At 46.0% G+C, this 27,888-nt stretch overlaps 1 protein-coding gene across 1 annotated transcript; it reads left to right on the top strand.

Annotated features, from left to right (window-relative positions):
* Window positions 1-305: 305 nt before the first annotated feature.
* On the top strand, window positions 306-27,659 carry EPDR1 (ependymin related 1). Its single transcript, XM_030307731.1, has 3 exons — window positions 306-625; window positions 24,359-24,567; window positions 25,974-27,659. Exons 1-3 carry the CDS (start codon window positions 321-323, stop codon window positions 26,168-26,170), a joined length of 711 nt encoding a protein of 236 aa, XP_030163591.1. The 5' UTR covers window positions 306-320; the 3' UTR covers window positions 26,171-27,659.
* The last annotated feature ends 229 nt before the right edge of the window (window positions 27,660-27,888 follow it).

Genomic DNA, 27,888 nt, shown 5'->3' with positions numbered 1-27,888 from the left:
GGATGCCCTTCAGGATGCTAGTGGCACCGCTGCCACTGCATTTCCTGTTGGCAGCAGAGAGCAAAGCGAGAACACAATCCGCAGCGGGCAGCGGCCCAGGCAGAAATAGCTCCCGCGATTCCCCGGAGCCTTTCCGGGCCGCGGCCCCGGCTCCCGCACCGCGCGCGACCTGATCCCAGCCGTGGGCAGAGGCCGCGCGGAGACCACACGCCCGCACGGCCCCGAACGCGGCGGACGGTTGCGCGGCGCCCGGACTGCTCAGCGCCCCCTGCGGCTCGCGCCGGCCCTCGGGGGGGGGGCGGCGAGCGCGGCGGACGGCGATGCTGGGGCGAGCTCCGCTCCGCGTGGCCCGCGGGGCCCTGGGCGCCTGGCTGCGGGGCGGCCTCTGGATCTGGGCGCTGGGTGGCCTCTGCGCCCTGGGGGCGGCGGCGCTGGGGGGGGGGCCGGGGGCGCCCGGGGACCCCGGGGACCCGCGCCCGTGCCAGGCGCCGCAGCAGTGGGAGGGCCGCCAGGTTCTGTACCGGCAGAGCACCGGGCGCAACAGCCGCGCCCTCCTCTCCTACGACGGGCTCAACCAGCGCGTGCGGGTGCTGGACGAGCGCAAGGCGCTGATCCCCTGCAAGAGGTACGGGGGACGCGGGACGGGCGGCGGGGGCGAGGTCGGGGGGCCGCGTCGGGCCGCTAGATTTCCAGCCGCTGGCGGCGCCTCCCTCTTACCGAGGAGAAACTTCGCGGGGAGGGTGGCCGGGGCCAGCCCGCTCGGGGGGCTGGGAGGAGGGCTGGCCCCACTGCGCTCTGAGATCCCTAGCGGGGCGGTGGTGGGTGAGCAAGGAGGCAGGGGCGGGATCGCATCCCGGCGTCCCGGGGCCCAGGTTCGCCCCGGTCCGCACGCTGCTGAGTCAGGCTCTCCGAGCCCCCTTCAGCCTAGGGCGTGTCACCTGCACTATCTCCTCTCTTCCAGGAGCCATCTGCGAAGGAGGCGCGCAGGATGTGTATATTTTAAGAATTCTTGTTCCATTTTAAAAGCATAGGGCAGCACTGCAAAAGGTGTGGGGAATCAAAGTATCATCACCCCGTTACAACAATTGACATTTTGGTCAACTTCGTTAAATTTTTCTAAAGCAAGTTTCACCCACTGTGATTAGAAACCATGAGCTTTCTTTATATAAGTTCACTTACGGGTTCTTATTTGCCATTTTATTGGCTGCCCCCCCCCCCCCGCCGAGCTATTTTTAATAGCTGCACAATATTCCACGGAGGAGCGATGCCATTTTTTTTTTCAAGGCCATTGGTCCCATGATTCACCTTTCCACGTCTGCTGCGACAATGGACGTCCTCTTCCTGAGACCTCCTGTTGCTCCTGCCCCCTTTAAGACCTGATTTCTATTTTGGGATCACCACCTGTCAACTCCACAGCTTTCCTGTGGAAATTCGTGTGTGTGTGTGTGTGGGGGGGTTATGCGGGCCCCCCTGTGTGGCATTTGCATGATCAGGAGGTAGCATGTGACCTCCATGGTTTAAGGGCCCAGAGCAGTAAGATCTGGGGCAAATCTTGAAGGAAGTACCGAGGGAACAGAACCTTTCAGAGCAGTATATTCGAGAATGGGAGCTAATGCATCTGGAAAGGTAAAACATGAGTCCTGAGGAGATCTGGAGCAGCTGAGTCACCATGGGGGCCTGGGAATATCTCTGAGGCCTTTAAAGAACATTCTGGTTCCGTCTCAAAGGACATAGTAGCAACAACCAATGTTTGAGCGTTTATTATATACCTGGCACAGTGCTGAGCGTTTATTATATACCTTACAACAGTTTACCGGTGGAAGCTTTATGGATCTCTGTGTTATAGACAGAGAATCTGAGGTCTAGGGAGATTCAACATGTTTCTTTCAAGACCCCACAGCTGGGACTCGAGGAAGCTGGGTGGTTTCTGATACCTGTGCTACATTACCAGGCTCTCATTCATTCATCGTGCATTTTTTTCATGGCAAGCACTTTGTTCAAACAGCGCGGGTCCTGGGCCTCAGGGAGGTCACAGTCCGGGGTTGGAGTCACACGAGGAAAATTTCCACTCGGTGAGATGAAGGATATATAGATGGGCAGCTAACCCAGGCTCCCTGTGGGAGCTAAAGCATGAGTGAGTCTCAAAGCCAGTGCCAGTGACCGGAGAAGGGAAGACTGCCGGGGGGGGGGGGGGGGGGGGGGGGGGGGGGGGGGTTGCGGGTATATTCCGGGACATTCTGGAGCACACAGGGCTGGATGCGTTCCAAGAACTGCAGACGGATCACTGTTAGTACTGCAGACAGAGGATGTGGAGAGGTTGGGACCCACTGAAGGATTTTCGAACAGTGGAATGTCATAATTGCGTTACGGACTAGTCACGGGGCATATGGTTTCGAATAAAGGAGAGCAAGAGTGGAGGCAAACACGTGATCTAGGAGACTCTGGTCGAGGTCCAGGTGGAAAATGGGTAGCGGCCATGGAGGCAGTGAGAAGCAGACTCGTTAGGAAAGTATGGAAGGGGTTTACCCACAGAGGAGGTGAGGAGAGAGGAGAGTCAAGGAGAGGCGGCCATTTTTGGCTTCTGATGGCATGCAAGAGATACCTGCGCGGTTCACTGAGATAGGGTTGGCTTTGTGCGCTTCTGATCCAGGAGAAATCACTAACCTTTAGCGCCCTGATGGGCAGGCTGGCACAGTAGTGGTGTATTGATGAACAAGGTTGTGTTGCAGCCGGACTGGAATGGCCCAGAGCACACTGCTGAAGCAGAGTAGTGTGACCAGGAGAAGGGTAAGGGTCCATTCCCCCAGAGGTAGTATTTTCACCATGTAAGAGGTTAAGCTTCAGAGTTGGATAAAGCTGGGTGGGGTGCAAGCGTCCTGAGGTGGGTCTTTGGGGGAAATTGCTAAAGCGTTGTGAGCCTCAGTTTCTTCATTTACCAAATGGCAATATCAGTGGTGTCTAATTTACTGGAGTGTCCTGGCGTTTCAACCAGTTCAAGTACGTAAAGCACACGGCACAGTGTATGACACATACCAGGTGCTCAGTACGTGGCTGCAGCTGTACGTGGCCCGCCTGGTCAATTGACCCTGGCCCAGAGACTCGCTGCCAGCCCGTGGGCTCAGAAACTTGATCAAGGGCCCTTCCTTTGGGAGCTGACTCACAGGAAGCAGGCTTAACAGCTAAAACGTATATTTGAGTGAGTGCTATGGCTGGCATGGGGGCCAGAATGCTCAGATCCACAAGACGAGGTCATTCTCTCCCTGTAGGCAAGCCAAATTATAATCAGGAGGTTGTGAGCAAAAAGTGGGAGCCAAGTCACTGAATCTAATGATTGCTTGCTCCAGGCCAGGCTGTATGCGCAATGTTGAGCTTTCCATCCTGAAGGAGACAGGCCAGCCCAGGGTAATGGGGCTGAGATTAAGTGATGCGTTCATTTCCACCAGACAGATGTCTTGTCACTGGTTCTCTGCTACCCCAGCCCTGCTGGTCCAGACTCCCTCCACTCCGCATGGAGTCTTGGTGAGTACTGCTCAGGCTGTCTTAGCAACCTTTCTTCATCTTTGACTCCATGATCGATTACTATAGCCTTTATGTGTGTGTGTTATGTCTTTAGTGGGGTTGCAGCCAAATCTTGCTGGCCTAGAGGTTTTTGTCCCCATGCAGTGATTTCTCATTTCTCTGTCCTGACCTATCAATTGTTGATTTCACAGTTTAGTCTTTAGAAGGCAATTTTATTCCCCATCTTCCCAGTTTCCTGGCGAGGTTCCGTCTCACAGTCCCATCTCTGGCCTTAAGTCAGATGTAGAAAAGAATGTTTAAGTGCGTAAATGCATTTTTAAGCTCTTTAAATGTAGATTTGCTGGAAAAAACTCAGAAACTTTTTCAGGTATTAGCAGTCCGGCCAAGAAACCAGATGTTATTTGAAGAAAATAGGATGGGTTGTCTCTTCATATTTATTAGTAAGCTGAGAAGTAAGTTTTAGAATTGGATCAACTTCTTAAGATTTTTATTTTGCATCCAGATAGTTATGGAAAATCCCACTGATAGTTACTGTGGAATGACTAGGATTTTCCAGGCTCTCTTTTCCCTGAGATGATGGAAAAGATTAAACAACTTTATAAGCTTCAGATAAGACAGCCTCAGCAGAGAATGGGAAATATTAGTAATTGATACTATTTTGTTTTCTGCTTCCAACAATCCTTCCTGACTCCTTGGCTAAACTCACAAGTATTACATCTGGAAGACCCAGGAAAAGAAAGAAGATTATTTTCATATTTCAGCGAATGTGTTGAATTTTGTGGAAGAAGCAGTGTGGGATACTGAATGAATTTTGTTGGGCCACCAGTAGCTTACCGCGCCCACTTACAAAATGGTGGCTTGGCGGTTGGAATTAATGGTGCTACTGATACAGAGTGAGCAGAGAGGGGTTAAGAGAATATGCCTGGGTGTGGTAGGGATCATATCATATCTTAGAAGACTATTTGACTACCAGTCCTACAGGTTCAGGGATTTTGGCGGGGTGGGGGGACGGGTAAAAGATGAAAAGAAAATAGATTCTCATTCAAATTCTGATCAGTTCATGCCAGTCTCAGTTTTCCCTGAGAATTCTATTCTTGGAGAGCAGAATATCATTTCTGTTTTGTATTTTTAGAGAAAGCCACATAGTGTTGTGTAGAGAGCACGGACATGCAGTGAGAAAGTCATGGGTTGCCAGACATGGCCTCTAGCCCTGGCTTCACCACTTGCAATGCGATCCCTTACTTCTCAGGATATCAGCTTTTCATCTTTTAATTTAATTTTAATGATCTACAATGTTTATACTAAATACTCTTAGGCCTTCGTCCTTGGAGATTAAATGATACTAATCATTTAATGATTAATGATACTAATCGTGCTTTATTACATCAGGCTGATTCCTGTTTCTAACCATGATACAATGAACTTGACATGATTCTAATTTTTTTCTCAGCTTGTCCTTTGTGTAGATAAAACCAAAATGCTTTTTCTTTCTTCTCTTTTCACCTATACCTGTGTTCAATGGGTAGAGGAAAGAGGGGCCACCCTTAAATGCTTTGGTTGCAAACTCAGAAGGCTCTCCTCTGCGTGGGAGCCCCGAGTACACCAGGGCATGAATAGCACTGCTTCCAGAGTGTTCCTCCGCGTATCTGCTTTGAAAGATTAATTCCAAAGGCTGTTATCACACAGGTAACTCCAACGATCATTGTGTTTCAACAACAGGATAAGGGTTTTTTTTTTTCCCTCCAAATATCGAATTTTATTTATTTTGCAACCATCCCGCTCTTACGAAAGGTCACAGTGATAGTACACAGCCAGTTTTTCCCCCTGAATCATTTGAGAGTGAGTGGCCACTTGATATCCCCATGACCCCCAGATACTTCAGCATGATTTCCTGCAAACAAGGATATTCTCCCGCGTGACTGCAACGCAGCCCTAAGAATCAGGAAATTAACACGGATTCATTTCTACCATCTGAAATGCAGTTGTTCTTTTAGTTGTGTATCGCAAAAGGACCCAGTTTCTATTCAAGCGTTGCATTTAGGTGTCCCGTCTGGAACAGTTCCTCGGTCTTTCTTGCACTTTGACGACAAACCAGTTGTTTGGTAGAATGTTCCCTCACATTTGGGTTTTTGGTTGAAAGTTTCTTTACGTTGATATTCTAGTTATTCATCCGCGGCAGGTAGTATCACAGAGGTAGTACTCTGTTCTTGCTGTACCCTGTGATCACTTGGTTCTCTTTGATTGCTTGTCACTTGGTTAACTGATGGCTGCAAAGTTTCTTCAGTGTCAAGCAACACCTTTTCACTTTGTAATGAATAAGTATTTTGTAGGGAGATATTTTAAAACCATGTACACATCCCATTTTTCATGACACCGAATTTATTCACTTACGTATATCACCACACCCTCAAGGATTCTCACTGTAATGCATTTGCTCTCATTGTTTGGTTGATGTTCACATTGTCCAGATCTGGCCAGTGGGCACCTCTCTAAGTTGCCTTTATGTTCTTTAACAAGCACCTACTCATTCTTGAGCACTTTTTTGCTTTTTTGCTTTTTTTTTTTTTTTTTTTTTGCCACCATAAGACATCCCCAAACCATCTGTACTCTCTCTGCTAGAGTCTTGGAATAAGCCAAGATTTGAGCCATTTCTCAAGAAGCTCTGGTTACTTTTACTGGAGGATAATATTTGGGTGCCAAGATTTCTGCTTTCATTATGCTCATGGCTATTAGGTGGCTGTGCTCCCAGACCCCTCTCAGTGGACAAAGGAAGGGGATGTAGATTTGAACACACACACATGCACACACACACACAGTCACTCACTCATACACATACACATAGATTTACATGTACATACGTTGCTAAGCTTCCGGTTCTGATCCTTATATGTATTTGCCTAGAACCTTCAGTTCCACCCGCTACCACATGTTTGTTTTCGTAGGGCCCCTTCTCAGAGAAAACTGGCTCCCATTATTCAGTTGGAGTAGGTCACTGATGGTGCATTGCTGTGATGTCCCTTCCCGACATGGGTGCCCTCCTCACCGCACTGGACTCTGCACCCTAGGCCGGGCCATGCAGATGGCTCTCTTGCTTGGCCCTCCCTTGTGACTTTAGACGACATTGTTGAACGAGGGGAAGGCAAGATCAGTTTATGTTTTTTTATATGTTTTGCCTTCTTTTGGATTTCTCAGGGTGGTATGGTTGTAAATCCTCAGAATGCTTCTGTGTGGCTGGGGGAGGTAAATTCATATGAAGGGCTCTGTGGATTTATTTCATCACCAACCTTGTTTTGCATAGATGAGGCCTTCCATCTTTAAGAAATCATGCCTTTCAGAATTTCAGAATGACTCTTTTTGCCTTTATTCCCTCCTCTTGCTCTCTGCTGAGATCAAGAGCCAGCATTTTCTTTTATTATTAGCTCAGGAAGTCTGACTGCTTGTGGCCTTTTGATCCTCGAAATAAACCATGCTGATTTGCAAAAGTGAGTTTTTCTTCAAGGAAGAGATGTTCTTGGAAGCCTGTAAAGTTTGCTTTGAGTCTTAATTCAGTGGGTGTGTGACCCTGGATTTCAGAGAGTTGATGCTGGGAGGCAAAAGAGAAGCAGGCAGTGAGGAGCATTTAGTGCCAAGGAAGACAAGACCCACACAGTAACAGGGCTGGTGGGGTGCAAGACCAACTTATAACTAGAAGCCGGAGGTGGTCCCCCAACTTTTGTGAAAGCGTCTTTACTTCTCTCCATCAACCTTGAGCTGTTTCTTCCTGATTCTGCCCTCGAAGATGGCGGTCGGGGCACAGTGCCCGAAGATCTGAACAATATTCTACCAATTAGTGGTTTGTTTTCCTGGAATGAATGGGATTGTCTTCTATTTCCCCAATTCCAGTAAAAATCTTCTAGTTTCCCCTTTATAATTTCTTTTATTTTACCCATCTTTAAAGAAAAAATTCCTCTCTTTATCCCACCAGCTGAAACACCATGCTCCATGCTTAGCAAATCTCACGCTAAGTCCAATTTTTGCACCCTCTCCCCGCTGCTCCCTTGAACCCCCTCTGACCAAACTTAGAGCATCACACCTCTGCTGAGATTGCTCTGCTCAAGTGCAACACGTTACTAATCGAATGATCTTTTATCAGTCCTCCTTTTACGGTGCTCATTTCCTCCATTTTGATATCTTTCTTCACAGGGCCTTCAGGACCCCACGTTCTGCCGGTGTCCTTTCTTCTACGTCATTTCCTTTTCTTCTCAGTTCCCTTTGCTCTTCCTCCCCTTCTTGCAGACCATTGATGGTAGAATGTCCCAGGGCACAGGCTTTCCATCCCTTTACTTTTTTTCTTTTTTTTAAACAATTTTTTAAATGTTTTATTTTTGAGAGACAGGGAGAGACAGAGCATCAGTGGGGGAGGGGCAGAGAGAGAGAGAGGGGGGAGACACAGCATCCGAAGCAGCTCCAGACTCCGAGCTGTCAGCACAGAGCCCGACGCGGGGCTCAAACCCACAAACCGTGAGATAATGACGTGAGCTGAAGTCAGACGCTTAACCGACTGAGCCACCCAGGTGCCCCTCCTTCCCTTTACTTATCCGTCTACACCCCTCTGTTGGTGCCCTCAGCTAGGTCATGGCTTCAGATGGCATCTCTGCACGGAGGACTCCCACGTGTGTCTCCAGCCTTGAGTTCCCCCGTGAGTCCTGTGTCCTCTCCCCTGAACCTTTATATCCAAATCCTGAGTTGACCTCTTCCTTTGGATCTCTGACCGTCATCTCAGACTCAGCATACTCCAAACCGATGCCTCCCCTGAAAACAAACAAACAAGCAAATCAAAAATCATTCTTCTTGCAGGTTCCTAAAGTGCAGCTAACTGCAACTCCGTTTGCTCAGGACCAGCTCTTAGGGCCATCTCTGATTTCTTCTTCTCCCACATGCCACAAGTAATCCATAAAGCAAATCCTATTGACTCTAATTTTGATAGAGACTCACCATCTGACCACATGTTCGCTACCATCCTGAGGGTCAAACCCTCATCATTCTTGCCTGGGCTTTTGGCACTAGGCTCCTAATGGGTCCACCTACTTCGACCTTTGCCCCCTTTCTGTTCTTAGCACACCAGCTTTGAATGATGATTCTGCTAAAAATATTGTATCATATCGCTTGTCTGATCAAAACCCTCCAATGCCTTTCTGTGTCTGAGGGTAAATGTCCTTACACGGGCCTGGCCGCCCTAAGGGGTCTGCTCCCCACCCCCTCCATCCCTTGTCCCTGACCTTGTCCTACAGCCTCCCCTGGTTGCCAGCTCGCTCCCCCGCTCCTGGCACTTGTGTTGTTGTTTCCTGTGCACAGAAGGCCTTTTCCCTAAAAAGCTGCATGGCCCCTTCCCAAATTCGACGGTCTCTCCTGCCAACATTCTCCTACACTCCGCGTCACTGCCTCACATGCTCAAGATGCTTACCGCTATCTGACTTACTATTTAATGTTTTTTCAACCTGTTTTCTCATCTCCTCTGCCTCGCCTTGCCCCAAACAAGGCTCCATTGTTAGGACTTTTGCTTGGGTTGTTGCTGTATCTCTAGCACCACAGAATCAGATTTTGGGGGGAATACTTGAATGAGGGGATGACTAACAACGGTGACATATATATCTATTGTAGAAGGATAAGCAAAGAGGAAAAAAGTTACCCATAACTGCTCAACCAGTAAGACTACATCTTCCGAATAGCCTAGGAGATTTTTAGATGCCCAGCACGCATACCGTAGCACATACTGTTTCACAACAGGCTTATTTTCACTGAACAACACACTGGGCAAGCTCATCCATACAGACTAGTCCCCTTCTCTCATCTTTGAACTGGCGTCTCCTCCTTCGGGTCTCAGCTCACCATCTCCTCAGAGGGACCTTCTGCGACGCCCCCCACCAGCCACTCTCCGTCACATCCTGTTCTGATTTCCTCGGGGCGTGATCCCTGTGTGACATCGTCTGGTCAGTTCATTTGGTGTTTATTGTCCATCTCTCCACCGCCAGTGAGAGAACTTTATTGGTTTGGCCGATCACCCAAACCCCGGCACCTGGAAGTGCTTGGTATATCATAAGACTCAGTTAATGTGTGTTGAGCAAGTAAACACCGTTTTGATGGCTTTGGGACGACTAGCGTTATACGTGTTCATGGTGGAAAATCTAGACACACAGAAGAGCAGAATAAAGAGAGTAAAGATCGCTTGTAGTCCCGCCATATAGACTTAAGAACCCTGATGCATGTGCTTCTGGATTTCTTTTCCTACTCTTGTGTATGAAATTAAGAGGGAAACATGGTCTGCATTTTTTTTATTTAACAAAATGCTGTGCATGTTTCTCATGCTGTAAGTACCCATCAACGGAACCATTTCTTTCTTTTCTTTTTTAATGTTTATTTATTTATTTGAGAGAGCAAGAGAGGGAGCGCAAGTGGGGGAGGGGGCAGAGAGAGAGAGAGAGGGAATCTCAAGCAAGCTCCATGCTCAGTGCATGATCCCACGACCCTGGGATCATGACCTGAGCCAAAATCAAGACTCGGATGCTCAACCAACTGAGCCACCCAGTCGCCCCAGCAGAACCATTTCTGATGACTGTGTGGTATTCTAGCTAATGGATAGAACACAGCTTCTTTAAGCTGTCCCTTATTATGGGATAGTTATGTATCTTTCCCCTCTATTGTGCACATAGCATTATCAACTACAGGTGAGATGGAACTTAGGAGGGATGAACCACGATCCCATGACTTATGGTGAACCACCAGACTAGCTGGAGAGGCGTCCAGGTTCAGCCATGATGAATGCAAGGCCTTTTGAGTTTGCCTGAAAATACTTGCAGGGAGGACTATATAGACCTACATGTATAACCTTGTATTTGTGTGCAGTTCTACGTGTACCATTTTTTAACGCATTTTGGATACATTCCTAGGTAAGAAATGATAGAAAAGGGATTTGCACATTTTTAAGTTGTGACGACTTTGCCCTTCAAGAAATTGTTCCACCTGGCAGATATTTCAGCTGGCAGAATGTGAGTGGTCATGTTTCCCACACTCATGCCTGTAGGCAGCTATTTTTTTTAAGATTTTTAAAAATGTTTATTTATTTTTGACAGAGAGTGAGAGAGAAAGGGAGGTGCAGAGAGAGGGGGGGACAGAGAATCTAAAGCAGGCTCTGGGCTGACAGCGGCGAGCCCGATGCAGGGCTCGAACTCATGAACAGTAAGATCATGACCTGAGCCCAAGTCAGACACTTAACCGACTGAGCCACCCAGGCGCCCCAGGAGCCTAATTAATTTTTTTTAATGATTTCTAATATGATAAAGAAAAAACAAGGGCAAAATGACATGCCTGTGGTGCTGTCACAGCCCTAGTGACTCTCATTGTGTTGTGACTGTTTCTGAAATTTTACATGTAAGTCTCTTGCGGGCTGTTGGTTTAACTAAGACACTCCATCATGTTCAGTAAATATTTTTCTGACCTATTTTATAAAGAATTTATTCTAATTGGGATGGATATGAAACTTCACCAACCTGGTGGTTTGTACAAATAGATTGCTTTACGTTAAACCAACTTGGCTCTCCTAAAGTAAATTCTAATTTATCATTATGTATTAGTCTTTTAATAGTCTGCCTGATTTGACTCACTAATATTTAAGATGTGGTTTTAATCCACAGCCACAATTCAGCTTGTGTTTTAGTTTTTGATTTTCTTTCTGTATTTTAATGTAGAAAAAGCTTTGTAAAATGATAAAACAATTGGCAAGCTTTCTATATGTCTCTATTGCTGTATAGCCTTGAGGTTGGAAAACATTAATTCCTGAAACCATTAGGACCCAAATCCTTTTGGAGAAGTAACTCTTTGATCTCTTAAACATCAAAGATCTAAAATCTCACTAGACCTCTGTAAGAGTTTTTTTACCCGCCTCTGGTTATTTATTCATTTAATTGTATGCTTCATTCTGCATTCGTTTTGGTTATTTCTATTTTCCTAGAAAATCTTCCATTTCATCAAGATTACATTTATCACCCTAATACATTTGTATGTGATGTTCTCCGAACTCTGAAACAACTCCACCTTACCTATCAATATCCTTTCTTCTTCCCAATATTCTGCATTTGTATTTTCTTCTCCCTCAGGATACATGTTTAACAATCAACTTGTGGATTTATGGGAATGGTTTCATGGTGTATTAATTATCGTATTCTACATCATGTATCTCTTTTGTCCAGAACAATTCTTGACACCAATGGCAGTGCCCACCCATATTTTGAAAAGGTCTGTAAGCAGGCTTGAGGTGGATCCCACCTAGGAGAGCATACCAGGACCTCCAGAAATGGATCCTCCGGGTTCCTTTCATCCTGAGCTAGTCCCCAGCTCTTCCCTCATCAACACTATCTTCAGTGGTTCTCTTGCTCCACAGTCCCAGTTTTGGAGAATTTTCCCTCATATGGGCATTGAGAGTTTCCCAAGCGCTGATGGCTTCCTTCAGAAGCAGTGCCTCTTTGAAGGGAGGGGCCGTGCGAGGAATCTGACCCCCAGCAGGGTGCCCCCCTGGCCCTCAGACCCTCCAAACCATGGAGAAGCTTTTGGCAGAGGGCTTCTAATAGGAGGCAGCTGTCGCTGGACAAAAAGTCTGTGCTGCCCCATTCACGGAAGGCTGCTTTTGTTGTGGCTGACGCTAGATCAAACTGGGAAAGTTCCAGAGTGTGAGCTCTGCCAATGAGTGAGAACCGTCAGTTTGCCTGAGAGGGAGGCACCAAAGTAACCCCTCCAAGCTGCCACAGTGTCCTTAGTTCAGGCTGCTGTAACGAATACCAGAGGACCTGGTGGCTGATAAGCAACAGAATTTCATTGTTTACCGTTCTGGAAGCTGGATGTCTGAGATCAGGGTGCCAGCAAGGTTGGGTAAGGCCCTCCTCTGGTTGTAGACCTTCCGTTGTATCTTCACATGGTGGAGGGCGCCAGCTAGCTCTCTGGGGCCTCTTGTATAAGAGCACTAATCCCATCCATGAAGCCTCTACCCTCAAGACCTAATCACCTCCCAGAGACCTCAGTCCTCCTGCCATCACCTTGGGCATTAGGTTTTCAATATTAGTTTGGTAGGGTTAGGGGAGGAACTCAAACACTCAGATCATAGAACCCAGAGAACCCTGCTGTTCTGGAGCATCTCAGAAGTTGCCAAGGGAAGATGCTGTCAGATGGAAGATGGTGGAGGTACAGGGCCAAGGGCACATCAATTTCTTGGGCTGGCATAGCATCATCAGCTACAGGTGAGATGTAACTTAGGAGGAATGTATGAGGCACCCTGAACTACCACGCTAGTTGGCGTGCATCCAGTTCACCCCTGATGAATGCCAGGCCTCCTGAGTTGGCTTGAAAAATACTTACAGGGAGGACTGTGGTAAGCGAGACCATCTGCATTGACTCCAAAGCTTCTAAAACAGTCCTCCCACCCCCCCACCTCACCGAGTCCCTTACTGAGATACATTTTATTCCCAGGATTATCAATCCTTCTTCCCAGAATGTCTCACCAGGAGCTGATTATCCAATCAAGTTGTGAAAGGCAGATGTTCCTCTGAGGAAGATGCCAGAGAAACCATGGAGTTCTCTGAGTTGGAACAGGGCAGTGGACAGTAGACAGTTTTACCAGCTCACCCTCTGGGAGGAGAGGTGCTGGGGAGAGAATCTGCTCCAGATTTAATATCCACTGAAATGCCATGGTGAGCGCCGTGTTCTGATGGGGCTTATGTGTTTCTTCTGCATGTGGAGTCCTCTCTCTCTGAATTGAGCCTTCTACCCATCCCCTTTGTCATACACTGTATTTTGGATCATGATCCCCCTCACCCCCTCCACCCCCACTGCCCACCCAAGCGCCATGTATTGTCTGGCTTGCCCTGAGGACCCCAAGGAGCCACCCACTCTTGATGTCTCAGTTCCCCTAGGAGTTAGAGGGTGAAACTTGGGAATCCACTTTTCTGTCACCAGAACACAATTTCTTTTGTAAAGGACGCGTGTTTACTTAGGTCCCACTCACTATGTCGAAAAGAATTTAAAGTGTTTGGATGGTTTCTAGTGTTTCCTTCTTTCACTAGGCTGAGTCAAGCCTCTATAAGGTCAACTTCTTCACTTGTTAAGCACAGAGGACTTTTTATTTGTGAGTGTTTGTACAAACCTTCTAAGTAGCTTTTGCCACAAAGAAAACGTAGATTATTTATTCCTTTTATTATTCGCTGTAATTTCTTTTATGCTAATATTCTTATCTACCTGAATCCTTTATTTTGATTCATGTTTATGTCAGCTAGAAAAATGTATTCAATTAATTTTCCTCTGCAAGGGTACTGGTGCCATGGTATACTTCCAGAAAGTTTGAATGTCTGAGAACATCTACTATTGCTATTTTGCATAATGGTAACTTTGAGGTGTATACAATTCATTGGATAATAGGGGCACCTGGGTGGCCTAGTCACTTAAGCACCTGACTCTTGGTTTTGGCTCAGGTCATGATCTCACAGTCTCCTGAGTTCGAGCCCCGTGTCAGGCTCTGTGCTGGCAGTGCAGAGCCTGCTTGGGATTCCCTCTCTCCCTCTCTCTCTCTCCCTCTCTCTATCACTCTCCCTACGCATGCTGTCTCTGTCTCTCTCAAAATAAATAAGCAGTTCATTGGGTAATAATGGTATTTTTTTGTTTAAAATTTGCTGTGGCATTTAGAGCTCTAGAAGAGAAGTTCTGATACCAAACTGATTTTCATTTAGTTTAATAATTTTTTTTCTGCCCTAATTTTTGTCGGTTGTTTCTATTATTCCTGGAACATCATTAACATCTCCAGGCTATGTCTAGCTCTAGAGGAAATTTCATGTGCTGTTTCTGGAGGCTTGATACTCTCCAAGCAAGAGGGAAGACATTCTCTTTGTTCCTTTAGAATATCTCTCTACTTACATGTATTGGTTCTCTTACGTCTGTTCCCCCCAAATTTCTTTTTTTTAATATTTATTTATTTCTAAGAAAGAGAAGGAGAGAGAGCAGGGGAGGGGCAGAGAGAGACAGAGTGACAGAGGATCTGAAGTAGGCTCCACACTGTCAGCACAGAGCCCGACGCGGGGCTCGAACTCACAAACCATGAGATCGTGACCTGAGCCCAAGTTGGATGCTTAACCAACCGAGCCGCCCAGGTGCCTCATGTTCCCCCTGATTTCTTAACTTTAAAAAAAAAATTTTTTTTAAAATGTTTCTTATTTCTGAGACAGAGAGAGACAGAGCATGAGTGTGGGAGGGGCAGAGAGAGAGAGGGAGACACAGAATCCAAAGCAGGGCTCCAGGCTCAGAGATGTCAGCATAGAGCTTGACGCGGGGCTCGAACTCATAAACTGTGAGATCATGACCCTGAGCCAAAGTCGGTTGTTCAACCGACTGAGCCACCCAGGCGCCCTGATTTCTTACCTTTCCATTAGCCTTTTCATCCCTTCCTATGTTTTTCCTAGAGTTCTGGAATCATACCTTTAATGTGCTGTTCTGTTGTTTGTTTGTTTCCTATAGCCCAAGTATTCTGTATCATCTCTGCTACATTTTCTATTTGATAATCATGTTTTTCATTAGAGAGCTATCTTTGTGGTCACATATTCTTTTTTTTCTTAAATTCAGTATCATCCCAAATCCCAGTGAAGGTAAAAAATAAGAATTTATATTTTAGAGTCATTAACGTTAGCTGAAGAATGTCTGTGTTCATATTTACACACAGTGGCACTGATAAGTTTCTACTGAAAAGCGGAGTGCTGATGGTATGAACCTGACTGTCCTTGTACCCTCTCCAACCTTCTTAATACCTTCTGATGCGTAATTCCAGAAATCACTATGTACCATGGCAACATGGGTACCTTGGTGCTAATGAGGATCTTTCTTTTAATGTTGAAAAAAAAAAAAAAAGACAACTGGAACTATTGTCTCATGATAATTTTTCATAATCTTCCATCAGCGGGAAGAATATATGCCTGTGCCAGTATTCCTCCTGAAATATTTTTGGGGGCAAAAAAAACCGCTTCAATTTCTTGAGCAGGCTTTTCCTCTTTTGAACTAGAATCCAAGCAGTGGAGGCCCGTCACCTTACAGCTTCTTAAATTGCACGCAAAATTATTCTTTGATTTTACTTTTCCTAGGGCTGCATTCTCAAGTAATTTAATATTCCTTTTGTTGTATGTGGTTGGTATCAGCCTACACAATGAGTTTTGTGTCTAACACAACAATTTTGAAATAGCGTTTTTCTTTATGTCTCATAATTACTGTAGGGTGTAACTCAATCCCGGTACATGCCAGAATGGCAAGTGGCCGAAGCTCCATTCTTCCGGCCTCGAGTCACAGAGCTGGCATGAATTGCTAATATATTATATTGCATATTAAACGAATCCAGAGTTGGTCCAATTTCTTCCATAAAAGCCAAAGTCCTTTTGAAATCACAATATAATATCTGTACACTCCCTTTTCTGTAATTTAAGATATCTTGGATGGCCAAGCAGTTATACGTGGATGGGAAGAATCACAGTGTTAGTGAATTAGGACGAATCTGATAGGAGATCAGACCTGGAGTCCAATCCCGGCACATTATTTACTACTTAGTTATTCTCTGAGCCTCGTATTTTCTCATCTGGTTAAAAAAAAAGAAAGAAAGGAAAAAGCTAATAACGTGTCAGCCAGATGAATTTGCCAGTCTGTAACCTCTGCCTCAGACTGTATTTTTTTCCCCTTGACTACTCTGATTCGAGACAGAAAAACAGTTGCCTCCTGGCTGTACGGGCAGTAGCTATTAAGGTTTCTCCACACCCAGGTCAGGCTCTGGTATTGTGGGTCCTGGGATTAGCCAAATCCTTGGGCCCTGCTCATTCTGGAATGAAGGGCTCCCAGAGAGTTGTTAAAAAAAGCATCTGATAGATAAGAACTATAAAGCAGTGGATTTTACTTATTTCATCTAGGGTGCTTTCAGCTGCACGTGTGAGAAAATTGACTAATGGGGTTTAAACTATGAGGATGGTTGTAGTTTACCTTAGAATTCTGGTGATACTTGTTCCTAGGTCTGACCCAACAGTATCATCAAGGCCCCTGGTTCTCCTCCATCCATTTACTCTAGAATGTTGGCTCAGAGTTGCAAGATGGCGCACTGACTTGTTGCCTGATGGCTTTAAGATGGCTATCTCCACTCTAAGCATTATAGCCTTATGTTCAAAGACAGGAAATGAAGGACATAGAGCGGGACAAGGAGTCTGCTTTTTTGGGAAAAGAGAACTCTCCAGGGCATTTCTTCACCCAACAGACTTCCTTTTATATCTCCAAGGCCAGAACCAACTGTACCCCCAGCTCCAAGGGAAACTAAGGAAGTGAGTAGATTGAGTGTACTTCCTCAACCTCTATATTGAGAGGCAGGCAAGAGAGAAAGGGTCAGATGCCTGCAGGGCTGCTACAGAGGGGTCCGCTATCGCATTCAAGATTGGTCTCCCCTTCATCCTTCACCCCACCTGGATGAACTAGACCTTCTTTGTTACACAGCCGATCTGGTCTTATGTACACAAGTCAAATGCGTAGTTTCCCTGTTAAACATTAACGGGTGATAGTAAACGTACCCACTGCCAGACTTTTCTACAAAGCTATAATCCCTTGCATTTATGTAACAATTTATGTCTGCTGTCTCAAATCATCTTCATAAAATACTTTGAGCTTCAAATTTTTGGTCTTTCTTTACATATGAGAAACAAGAAGATTAAAATTATGATTGCAGGTCACCAGTAGGAGATTGGGAACCTGGATTTCTTCACCTCAGCTTTTTCTACAGTGCAGTTCATGCTGTCTGTAAACCTTATCCTGAACTAGACAGAAATATTTTCCCCTGCCTTAGTATAGTTGGGCAAACTTTTTAAAAAATGTTTATTTATTATTTTGAGACAGAGAGAGAGAGCAGGGGAGGGGCAGAGAAAGAGAGGAGAGAGAGAATCCTAAGCAGTCTCCATGCTGTCAGTGTGGGGCTCAGTCTCTCAAACCCGGAGATCAAGACCTGAGCCGAAACCAAGAGTTGGACGCTTAGCTGACTGAGCCACCCAGGTGCTCTTAGTTGGGTAAATTTTCAGTACTTTTTTTTTTAATTAAAAAAATTTGTTTTAATGTTTATTTATTTTTGAGAGAGAGAGAGAGAGAGAGAGAGACAAAGAGCATGAGCAGGGGAGGGGCGGAGAGAGGGAGTCACAGAATCCGAAGTAGGTGCCCGATGCGGAGCTCGAACACACAGACGGCAAGATCATGACCTGAGCGGAAGTCAGATGCTTAACTGACTGAGTCACCCAGGCACCGCCCGCCAGTTCCTTTCTAATGAAAAAAAAAAAAAAAAATGAATGAAGCTCTACATCCAGTTAAAATTCCTTTTGGGAAACAATATCTTGTAAAATATAAAATGGGAATTTTATTTGATCCAACAATTCCAGTCTATAAACTTTTCATAGAGTTGTAAACAGAGAAAGCCAAAAGGGTTTACCTCCAATTTATATTCAGCTTTGTTAATATTAACAAACTGTGGAAATAATCTAAGTGATCACGAGTAGGAGATCACTAAAGCAAAACATGGTGTGTGTGTGTGTGTGTGTGTACAGAAACACACATGTGATGCATGTGCATATATACACAAACACATACACACATATATACATATATACACAAGCATATACATATATACACATACATATACACACATATACATGCATATTTATACACGGGCACATATATATATATATATATATACACATACATATACACACATATACATGCATATGTATACACAGCATTCAAACTCTAAGGGGGCACATCAAAGTCACAAATACCAGCTGGAAGCAGCTCCCACTGAGGGAACTTGGGACAATTTGAGCATCAAATGGAATAATGACTTTGTCGTGCATTGAGTACATAAAAATCCTTGCGTCCTCGTTGGTGATTGATAGATAAATAGATAGATGTCATTTGTTATACCATTGGTACCAATCTACCAATCTCCAGCGACAATTGATTCAGGAAATGGTTTTACCTAAAACCATGAGGTGACAATTATTGGCTAATGGGCTGTTCCCCAGCTTCACCAAGTATTACTGATCAATTACTTGCTAACTGCGAAAGGAAGCACCTCTATGCTGAAGGCATCTGGAGTAAGGACAGGACTTGGTGATGAGAGTTGGTAGCATTGATAGTGGCATGGGACATCACCTGTCTTCTGATGTGATGCACCAGCAGGTACACAGCCCACTCAATTTCTTTCCAAAAATCTTAGCCAATGCACATCAAGACTTTAGAATCCATGTCTAGTTTGGAGGAATGACAGGATATAGAGGAACAAGTTAAATTAGGAAATTGACAAAAATGTAGAATGGGGAATATGTGCAGATCTGGAATCTTCAGAGAGTCAAAGGCCACATTAAAAATAAAAAAGATAGTAGTGTTCCAGATTTTAAGACAGTAGAATGTAACAACCAAATATATTGCTTGAGACTTGACTGCATTCTGATTTTTTTTATTTTTACTTTAAAAAAATTTTTTTTAACGTTTATTTATTTTTGAGACAGAGAGAGACAGAGCATGAACGGGGGAGGGGCAGAGAGAGAGGGAGACACAGAATCGGAAGCAGGCTCCAGGCTCTGAGCCATCAGCCCAGAGCCCGACGCGGGGCTCGAACTCACGGACCCGCGAGATCGTGACCTGAGTTGAAGTCGGACGCTTAACCGACTGCGCCACCCAGGCACCCCGACTGCATTCTGATTTTTAAAAAAAGAGTTTTAAAATACATTTTGGGGGGACGATTGAATATGGGCCAGATATTAGCTGGCATTAGGGAATGAATTTTATTTATTTATTTATTAAAAAAATTTTTTTAATGTTTATTTACTTTGAGACAGAGAGAGACAGAGCGCGAGCGAGGGAGGGGCAGAGAGAGAGGGAGACACAGGATCCAAAACAGGCTTCAGGCTCTGTGCTGGCAGCACAAACCCAATGTGGGGCTCGAACCCACGAACCGTGAGATCATGACTTGAGCCGAAGTCGGGCGCTCAACTGACTGAGCCACCCAGGCGCCCCTGGGAATGAATTTTAATTTCTTAGGTGTGATAGTGGTAGTGTGGCCAGAAAGCAGAAAGTCCTTGTTTTCGGCAAATATTTAGAAAAAGCAAATATAGCAAAATGTAACAATTATTGAATCTAAGTGGTAGACACAAAGGTGATCATTGTACTAGTCCTCCAACTCTCTGCATTTAAAAAATATTTCAGGGTTGCCTGGGTGACTCAGTCGGTTGAGTATCCGACTTTGGATCAGGTCGTAATCTCATGATTCGTGAGTTCGAGCTTTGCGTTGGGTCTGCTGCTGTCAGTGCAGAGCCTGCTTCGGATCCTCTTTGCCTCCCCCCTGCGTTCCCTCTCTCTCTCTCTCTCAGATAAACATTAAAATAAAAAAATTAGGGTAAAGTGTAGGTTAGAGAACATTATATTCTCCATTAAAAAAGACATTAGATTCACTCATTTGTATAAAATGTGTCTAGTACACATTGAAAACTCCCTACGATATTTGCACAGCCATGTTCATAGCAGCGTCATTCACAATAGCCCAAAGATGGAAACAACCCAGGATCCATCCACAGATGAATGGATAAGCAAAATGTGCTATATGCATTCAATGGAATATCAGCCTTAAAAAGAGAAGGAAATTCTGACACGTGTTATAACATGGATGAAACTTGCAGACATTATCCTCAGTGAAATAAGCCAATCACAAAGGACAGCTACTGAATGATTCCACTTGTAGGAAGTCTCTAGAGCAGTCAAGTTCATAGGGACAGAAGGTGGAAGAGTGGTTGCCAGGAGCTGGGCGGGGGAGAAATGGGGAGCTGTTTCATGGCATAGAGTTTCAGTTTTGCAAAACGAAAAGAATTCTGGAGACTGGTTGCACAACAATATGAATGTACCTAACACTGTTGAACTATGCACTTAAAAATGCTTAAGATAGTAAATTTTATGTTCTATTTTACCACAATTTTAAGAAATTTAAGTGAAAATATCACTATATGTTTAGCCACAGAGGCAAAGAGTTGTTATTTCTGTAAGTTCGAGTTTCTGGGCAATTTTTACTTCATTTTCCATTTCTGTACTGTTTGGATTTTTTTTTTTTTTTTTACTTTGAATGTGAATCAGTTTTACAAAAACCAGACATCCATTTTCAAAAGATCTAAAACTTCTGCAGGTTTTCAGTGTTTTGGAGAACATGTGGGTGGTAGAGGCTAATATTTAGGAAAATGGATTTTCAAGAAACAACAGAAATGGTCAATGTAGCCTGAGAATTTTGTCAGAAGCAACAAAAATCCTTGGTCCCACGAGGCAAGTGGCAGAATGGAGCCCTGCCTGGGCCCGCGTCTGCATTGAGGCTGCTGTGAGAGCTCAGCCTGCTGACCCCTTGGCTGGGCCTGGATGGCCTGACCTCGCTCACAGCCCAGGCCTGGCAGGGCCCTCCCGGGAACTGTGCTTTGCTTGGGGTCTGGCCAGCAAGGAGGAGTTTGCAGGCTGTTGTTGACCCAGGCCTGGCCTGCCCGCCTTGTCCTCCAAGCCCTTTCCAGCACCTCACCTTGCTTGCACCCCGGGGGGTGTCATTTGTGACTCCCATCCTTACAACTTCCTTGCTTCAGAGCCAGGCTTTGATCTTGCTTCCCGGGATCGAGTTTCTGTTGAAGACAGTCAGTCCTTTGGGTCTCCGGAGGTAATAACCCGCACAGCATCCCAGGCAGATGATTCATTTCAACCCTGGCTGATCTCTGCATTTTGACCTAATGGCTCTATCGGGCTCCGGAGCCTGTATCCTATTTGCGACGGAGAACCTTACGTCTGAACTATGAATGTGTTCCCATAAACACCCAAGCCACAACAGCACTGTGAAAAGCTTCTTTTCCAAAACTTCCTATGGATCAGTACTCACTTTTCTACCCATATGGGATTTTGAAAAACAAAAAACAAAAAAACAGTTACACGGTTGTATTTGGTTCCCCGTTGAATTAATATTTTCTGTCTTACTTAAGGCACTGTCAACATAACCTCGGTATCAGATTATGGCCTCTTTTGAAAATACTAAATATTTGAAAGCAGAAAAGTTACAGAGAACACTGTAACAAACACCTGTGTTCAGACCACCCAGAAGTAATAAAGGTTAACATTTTGTAACGATTCCTTCAAGTCTAGAGTTCTCATTTTGAAATTAAATTTTACCTCTGTGTGTGTATGGGCAGAGCTGGCCTCGGGACAATGGCGCGGCTGGCAGAATTCCTTTCCCGCTGCCCCTTCCCTTCCCCAGCTGGTGGCTGCCCAGGCAGGCGGCGGTGGCCAGGGGTCCGCCATGACACCGCATGACACACAACACAGCTGTCCCAGTGGCTGTTCTCCAGGGCTCTAGGTGGAAACCACGGAGTCCTCAACTATCTTAGAGATGAGTCCTGGTTATGAGGCACACAAAAAGTTCCAAGCAGAAGAAAGGAAAGTTTATTACAACAGAGGACACAGGAATGCATCCAGGGGGGACCAGCTGTTGGAATCCCCGCTTCCTGGTGCCTCTCTCTGCTTCATTCTTCCCTCTTGCTCAGTTCACATGTTGGAAACAGCCTCCCAGAGCTTCTGAGTTTACATATGACCTGTGCAGGCGCAATTCCACATGTTTGTGGGTGAGGATCTGATGGTCTTGCCCTGGGCGGGATGTTCACCTCCGGTCCCGTAAGCTCCGTGGAGGGGGGCCCGCCCATGTATGGCCAGAATGGCTGCCAGGCTCCCACCTTCTGCGACCTGTGGGTTTGGGAGCTAAGGGTTGTTCTCAGGAAGGACCCCACACCTCTCCCGCCCATGGAGCGTATCTTCCAGGGGGCAGTCACTACGCTTTGAGAAGCACGCCATCGGGGTTTCAGCAAAAGTGACGAATGGCTGTCTAGGCTAATGCCTGGGACTTGGGAAGGCACAAGGGGTGGGTGCTGATGGTGAGGAGAAGAATAAAGAAGACAGTCACCTCTGAGGGCACACGGTGTTCTGTGGGGCCCGCTGTCAGGGAGGATCGTAGAACAGGATCTCTGTACAGAGTCCCGTGTTTATGAATGGACAGTGCTCTAAAATTGATACGGATGTCTTTGTACTCCTTTTTTTTAAAAATAAATATTTATTTAGAGAGAGTATGTGCAACTTGGGGAGGGCAGAGAGAGAGAGAGAGAGAGAGAATCCCAGGTAGTTCATGCTCTGTGTGGAGCCTGACTCGGGGCTCAAACTCAGGAACCACGAGATCATGACCTGAGCAGAAATCAAGAGTCGGACACTAAACAGACTGAGCCACTCAGGCACCCCGGGTGTCTGTGCTCCTTACACGAATGTTTAGACTGATGTGCCAGGGATTTTTCTGGGCATGAGAAGACAGTGACAGTCCAACCCCATCTCCTTCGAAGGGCTTTCAGTAGGGTGTGAACCCTGCATGTGTATTATAATGGGAGGTTGGCTCCACGTTTATGGGAGCACCATCGCAGCAAATGAACACTTCCTTTTCTTTCTGTGATCACTCCCATTTCTAAAAGTCTGCGCATGGGTTTGACCCTCATAAGCCATTTCAAGTGTTTCCTGGAACGAAGCAGGATAAGTATATACCTAAATCTATAAAATGAGGTCATGTGTACATTTCTATACTGGCTCGGTAGAAAACGGAAGCATAACGCTAAAATAGTGATACTATTTTTTGACCACATAGACAGTGATCATTTATAATAGTTTTTCTAGAAAATGCTTTTTAAGCTCGGACTTGGGATGGCGAACATTCGCCCTGGAGGCAGACGGAGGCTGTGATGTGGAGTGAGCCTCACATACCACAGATAATATGTTGGTTGTCTTTTATTTGCCCATCGAAAGCACCCTCTGTAGGCTCTTCACTGTGTGAGTTCAAGGCCTGCAGTCTCACTCTGCTGGACCAGCAGTGGCCCGAGTCTCAGACTGATGATCAAACACATTTCGGAAGCCCCCCCCCCCCCCACCCCGTCCCCCACCGTTGGCTTCACCCAGCACCAGGATTGCTTAGCTTTAAGATTGATGCAGGATTGGTGACAATGCCGTGTGCTGGGAGACAGGGCGCGTCTGCAGACTCCTGGCCCAGCCTGGGAACACCTCTGGCTCGCTCCACACATGGGGCGTGCACGTCGGCAGGAGAGACGAGGCCTAGAGCATGTGGACAAACTGTGTGGAAACCAGTCGTTCTGGGGTCCCCTCAACTTCTGCATGCTTGTCTCAGCCTCCTCCAGATGTGGGAGGAGGGCCCCATTTTCACACCGCTGTGCCTCACTCCGAAACCCATTACTCATGACTGACAGTTGAGACAGTGGGGCACAGGTGTGTGGTCTGACCTCAGCGGCTTCTCGATGCCCTACATAGGGCACCCCGGTAATGCCCAATTCAGTGCTGCAAGGAGAACTGAACCAAGCCATTAACCCTCCTGCGTCCCTGTGCTACAATGTCACAAACCAGCCATTAACCCAGGGCCCTGTCTTCCCCATGTTTGTAGCCTAAGCACAGAGTCTGGCATATAATAGGTGCTCAGTTATTCAATATTCAGTTTTGAACTCTTAGTTTTAATTATTTTGTATTTAGGTTATCAAAGTGTCTAGTGCTCATAAATAAATAAATAAATAAGTGCTTAGCAAGCCAAACTGTTTTTTTTTCTGCTTGTTCTATTCCAAGAGTAATTCATATTGCAGGCCTTTGGACGGTGTGCTGACAAAAGGCATGACGACTGACAATAAAGTCCTGATATGGTCTCTCTGTATCTGTCTTTCAGATTATTTGAATATATTTTGCTCTATAAGGATGGAGTGATGTTTCAGATTGAACAAGCCACCAAGCAGTGCTCCAAGATCACCCTGACGGACCCCTGGGACCCTCTAGACATTCCTCAGAATGCCACCTTTGAGGACCAGTACTCCATAGGGGGACCCCAGGAACAGATCACTGTCCAGGAGTGGTCTGACAGAAAGTCAGCTAGATCATGTAAGGCTTCAAAAACTATCCAAGTGCTGCGTCCCAGAAAGTATGATGGGAAAAAAGGTTAAGTTCACTAAGGAAGGTAGTTAAGGAAATTGACAAGCTTAATCAAATTGTTTAATGTCCCCCGCATGTGCTTTGAAGCCCCCTGTGTAATCTGCTAGTGGTTTAGCTCCAGGGTATACGCATCACATTTGAAACACCTCTGCCTTCCAGTACCACCTGTACCTTTCTGCCACCTTGGCTGTTACGGGCTTAGCCTTGGCTCTGACGTTTAATGACCCTGAGATCTATGACGCAGAAGATGTCTGTCTAAGGTATACGTTCGAGTCCCCATATCACTTCCTGAGGTTACAGTGACCAGATCTTCTCCTGTCATTCTGAGTGTCTGCTTTTGCGTATAGACGGAAAGCTGTTCTCAGTGGTGTTTCCATATGCCCACCCCGAAGCTGTTTCGAATACGCAGGCTTTATGGTGCCTGCGGGAAACAGTCGAAAACAGTGCAAAAACAGTTCCCTCCATCCCCGCCGCTGAGTTTAGCGTAGAATTAGCATATGACCTAGCGATTCCACTTCTGAGTGTATATCCGAAGGAACTGAAAGCAAGGATTCAAGAAGATATTTGTGCACCCATGTGTATAGCAGCATACTTAATGACAATGAATGAATGAATAATAATTCCTCCAGATGGTGGAAACCAACCCAAGTGTCCCCCAGCAGGTAAATGAATCCCCGAAACGTGGTGTAAACAGACAATGGAGTATTATTTAGCCTTAAAAAGGAAGGATATTCTGTCACACGCTACCACGTGGATGAACCTTGAGGACATTACGCTGAGTGAAATAAGCCAGTCAGCAAAGGAAAACTACCATATAATTCCACTTACATGAGATGCCAAGAATAGTCGCGTTCCCCGAGACAGAGAGTGGAACGGGGGTTGCCAGGGGCTGGGGGAGGGGAACGAGGAGTTAGTGTCAAAGGGCACAGAGTTTCAACTGGGGAAGATGAAAGAGTTCTGGAGATGGAGGTGGTGATGGCCTAGTGCAGTACTTAATGCCACTGAACTACTTAAAAATAGTTACAATGGTAAATTTTATGTATATTTTCCCACGAGAGAAAAAGAAAGCAAACAACACAGGCATTTTGCCTTACCTTCTACATTAAAAAGTCACCCCCAGGGGGCGCCTGGGTGGCTCAGTCAGTTGAGCTTCCGACTTCGGCTCAGGTCGTGATCTCACAGTTTGTGAGTTCGAGCCCCGCGTCGGGCTCTGTGCTGACAGCTCAGGGCCTGGAGCCTGCTTCGGATTCTGTGTCTCCCTCTCTCTCTACTCCTCCCCTGCTCACACTTTGTCTCTCTCGCAAAAATAAAGATTAAAAAAAATTTTTTTAAGTCACCCTCTCTTTCTCTTACAGATGAAACCTGGATTGGCATTTATACAGCCAAGGATTGCTATCCCGTCCAGGAAACCTTCACCAAAAATTACAGTGTGATATTGTCCACGCGGTTTTTTGACATACAGCTGGGTATTAAAGACCCCTCGGTGTTTACCCCACCGAGCACCTGCCAGATGGCCCAGCCGGAAAGGATGGGTGAGGATTGCTCCTGGTAAGCCCGTGAGCACTAAAGTGGTGGCCTCCGACGTCATCCCCACCTCGAGAGGGATTTGAGGCTTTTGAGAAACGAGAACCTTCACTGGAGATAAATGTCATCATTGTAGGAAGATGCACATTGATAGGGGGTTCTTTGTATATGATTTTTTTGACGATTCAAGCTTTGTTTACAGAAGGGAGTGGACTGGAGAACGTGTGGTGACAGGAATGGGAAGAGAGGGCAACCCTGGGGGTTTCAGACAGGTGCACAGCCTGTGCGGGCGCTGTGTGCTTCTGCGTGTGCAGGTGCATTTAAGTGTGCTCTCTGCCTGTGCAGGTGTATCCAAGCGCACTGGCGTGCACGGGCGGGGGTCCGCGGGAGCACTTTGCCTTGGCAGGGAGGAGTGTTTCACTACTGACTTGACTGAGGACTGCTGGACTGCTGCCACGTGGTGGTAATAAAATGCAGGACGATTTTGGTCAGCTTCACTATAAATTTTTATGTGCTCTACAGATAACAGCTCCTTTATTGCCCACACCGGGGTGGTGACTGCTCCCCCAGCCCCGCCTCCTGCTCCCATGGCCACTGACAAAGTGATTCCTTAAAATCCCTTCCAGACGTAAGGGCTTTATGGCATGACCCCACTGATGGAAATTTGGGGAGGAAATGAGAGGCCGTAATGCAAAGTAATGATTCCTCCAAGAGACACTGTAAACAAGAGGGTCTGAAAATCTTAACGTCTGTACCTGGGTAAGCATGAGCCACGTATGCTTCCTTTTTTTCTATGCAAGAGTATTGATATGTATGTGCCGAATCACCACATATTTGTCAGGGGACCTAGAAAGATGGATAGTATTCTCCAAATAGCATCGAATTGGAAGTCAGGAGACTGCTGTCTTCAAAATCCAGGAGTGGAGTTCCTTTGTACTTGAACTCCTTGGGTTAACGAAATGCACTGTGCTTTCCCTCACCCGGGCCTTCCCGGGGCACTGTTTCACAACCTCTTTGTCTATACGAGCTCCGTGTATCCCTGCCAGCTCAGCTCGCACTTGACCTTCAGAGAGCTGCTCCTGAGCCTGGATCGGGTGCCCCCGATAGCTTGAGCACGCTGTTCTCACAACACTGCCTCGGCTGTGTGTTAATTTCCTGCTTACTGGACACTATTGCCCACTAGCCTGGCTACGAGCTCCTTGAGTACGGGTACCACGTGGTGTTAGCTTTTTTATGCCCAGCACCGAGTAAGTGCCTGGCACATGGTCAGTGCCCTAAACATTTGTAGAGTGGACGATGCCAGCCTGTCTGGTCCTTAGTTTCCTCATCTGTTCAAGGGTTGGGTTGGGTTTGCTGACCTCTGGGGAGAGTCTCAGTAATAAAATGTATTATTCTAGATTCTTCTGCTATCGTGTTTCATCTGGCTATCATCTGTTAGTAGGAGAAACGTGTGACATCTATAACATACTGAAACCAATCTGTACTACAGTTTATTTCAATAAACAGATTTAATCGCATTTCGTGTTCTTTCATATATTTACTCTTGTCATATCCAAGAGTATCCACAGAATCCAAGAGAATGTGGATTCTCTTGGTTATTCGGGGGTTCAAACTCCGCTCTGATGAATAACGTGCTTCCAGTGATCGTTATCCTCTCTCAGAGGCTTGCTCTTCCCCTCAAAGCCCAGTTGCCTGGGCTGGAAGCCTCAGGGGCATTCTTGGCCCATTTCTCTCCTTTATCCTCAC

The sequence above is a fragment of the Lynx canadensis genome, chromosome A2 (genome assembly GCF_007474595.2).
Source record: "Lynx canadensis isolate LIC74 chromosome A2, mLynCan4.pri.v2, whole genome shotgun sequence".
NCBI lineage: Eukaryota > Metazoa > Chordata > Mammalia > Carnivora > Felidae > Lynx > Lynx canadensis.
This window is presented reverse-complemented; position numbering and strand designations above follow the sequence as displayed.

What these genes read in the sequence shown, in the direction of transcription:
- EPDR1 (XM_030307731.1), top strand. Translation starts at nt 321, where the DNA reads ATGCTGGGGCGAGCTCCGCTCCGCGTGGCCCGCGGGGCCCTGGGCGCC. An exon ending in GCGCTGATCCCCTGCAAGAG is followed by an intron (nt 626 to 24,358) that starts GTACGGGGGACG and finishes TCTGTCTTTCAG; the next exon opens with ATTATTTGAATATATTTTGC. An exon ending in CAGAAAGTCAGCTAGATCAT is followed by an intron (nt 24,568 to 25,973) that starts GTAAGGCTTCAA and finishes TTTCTCTTACAG; the next exon opens with ATGAAACCTGGATTGGCATT.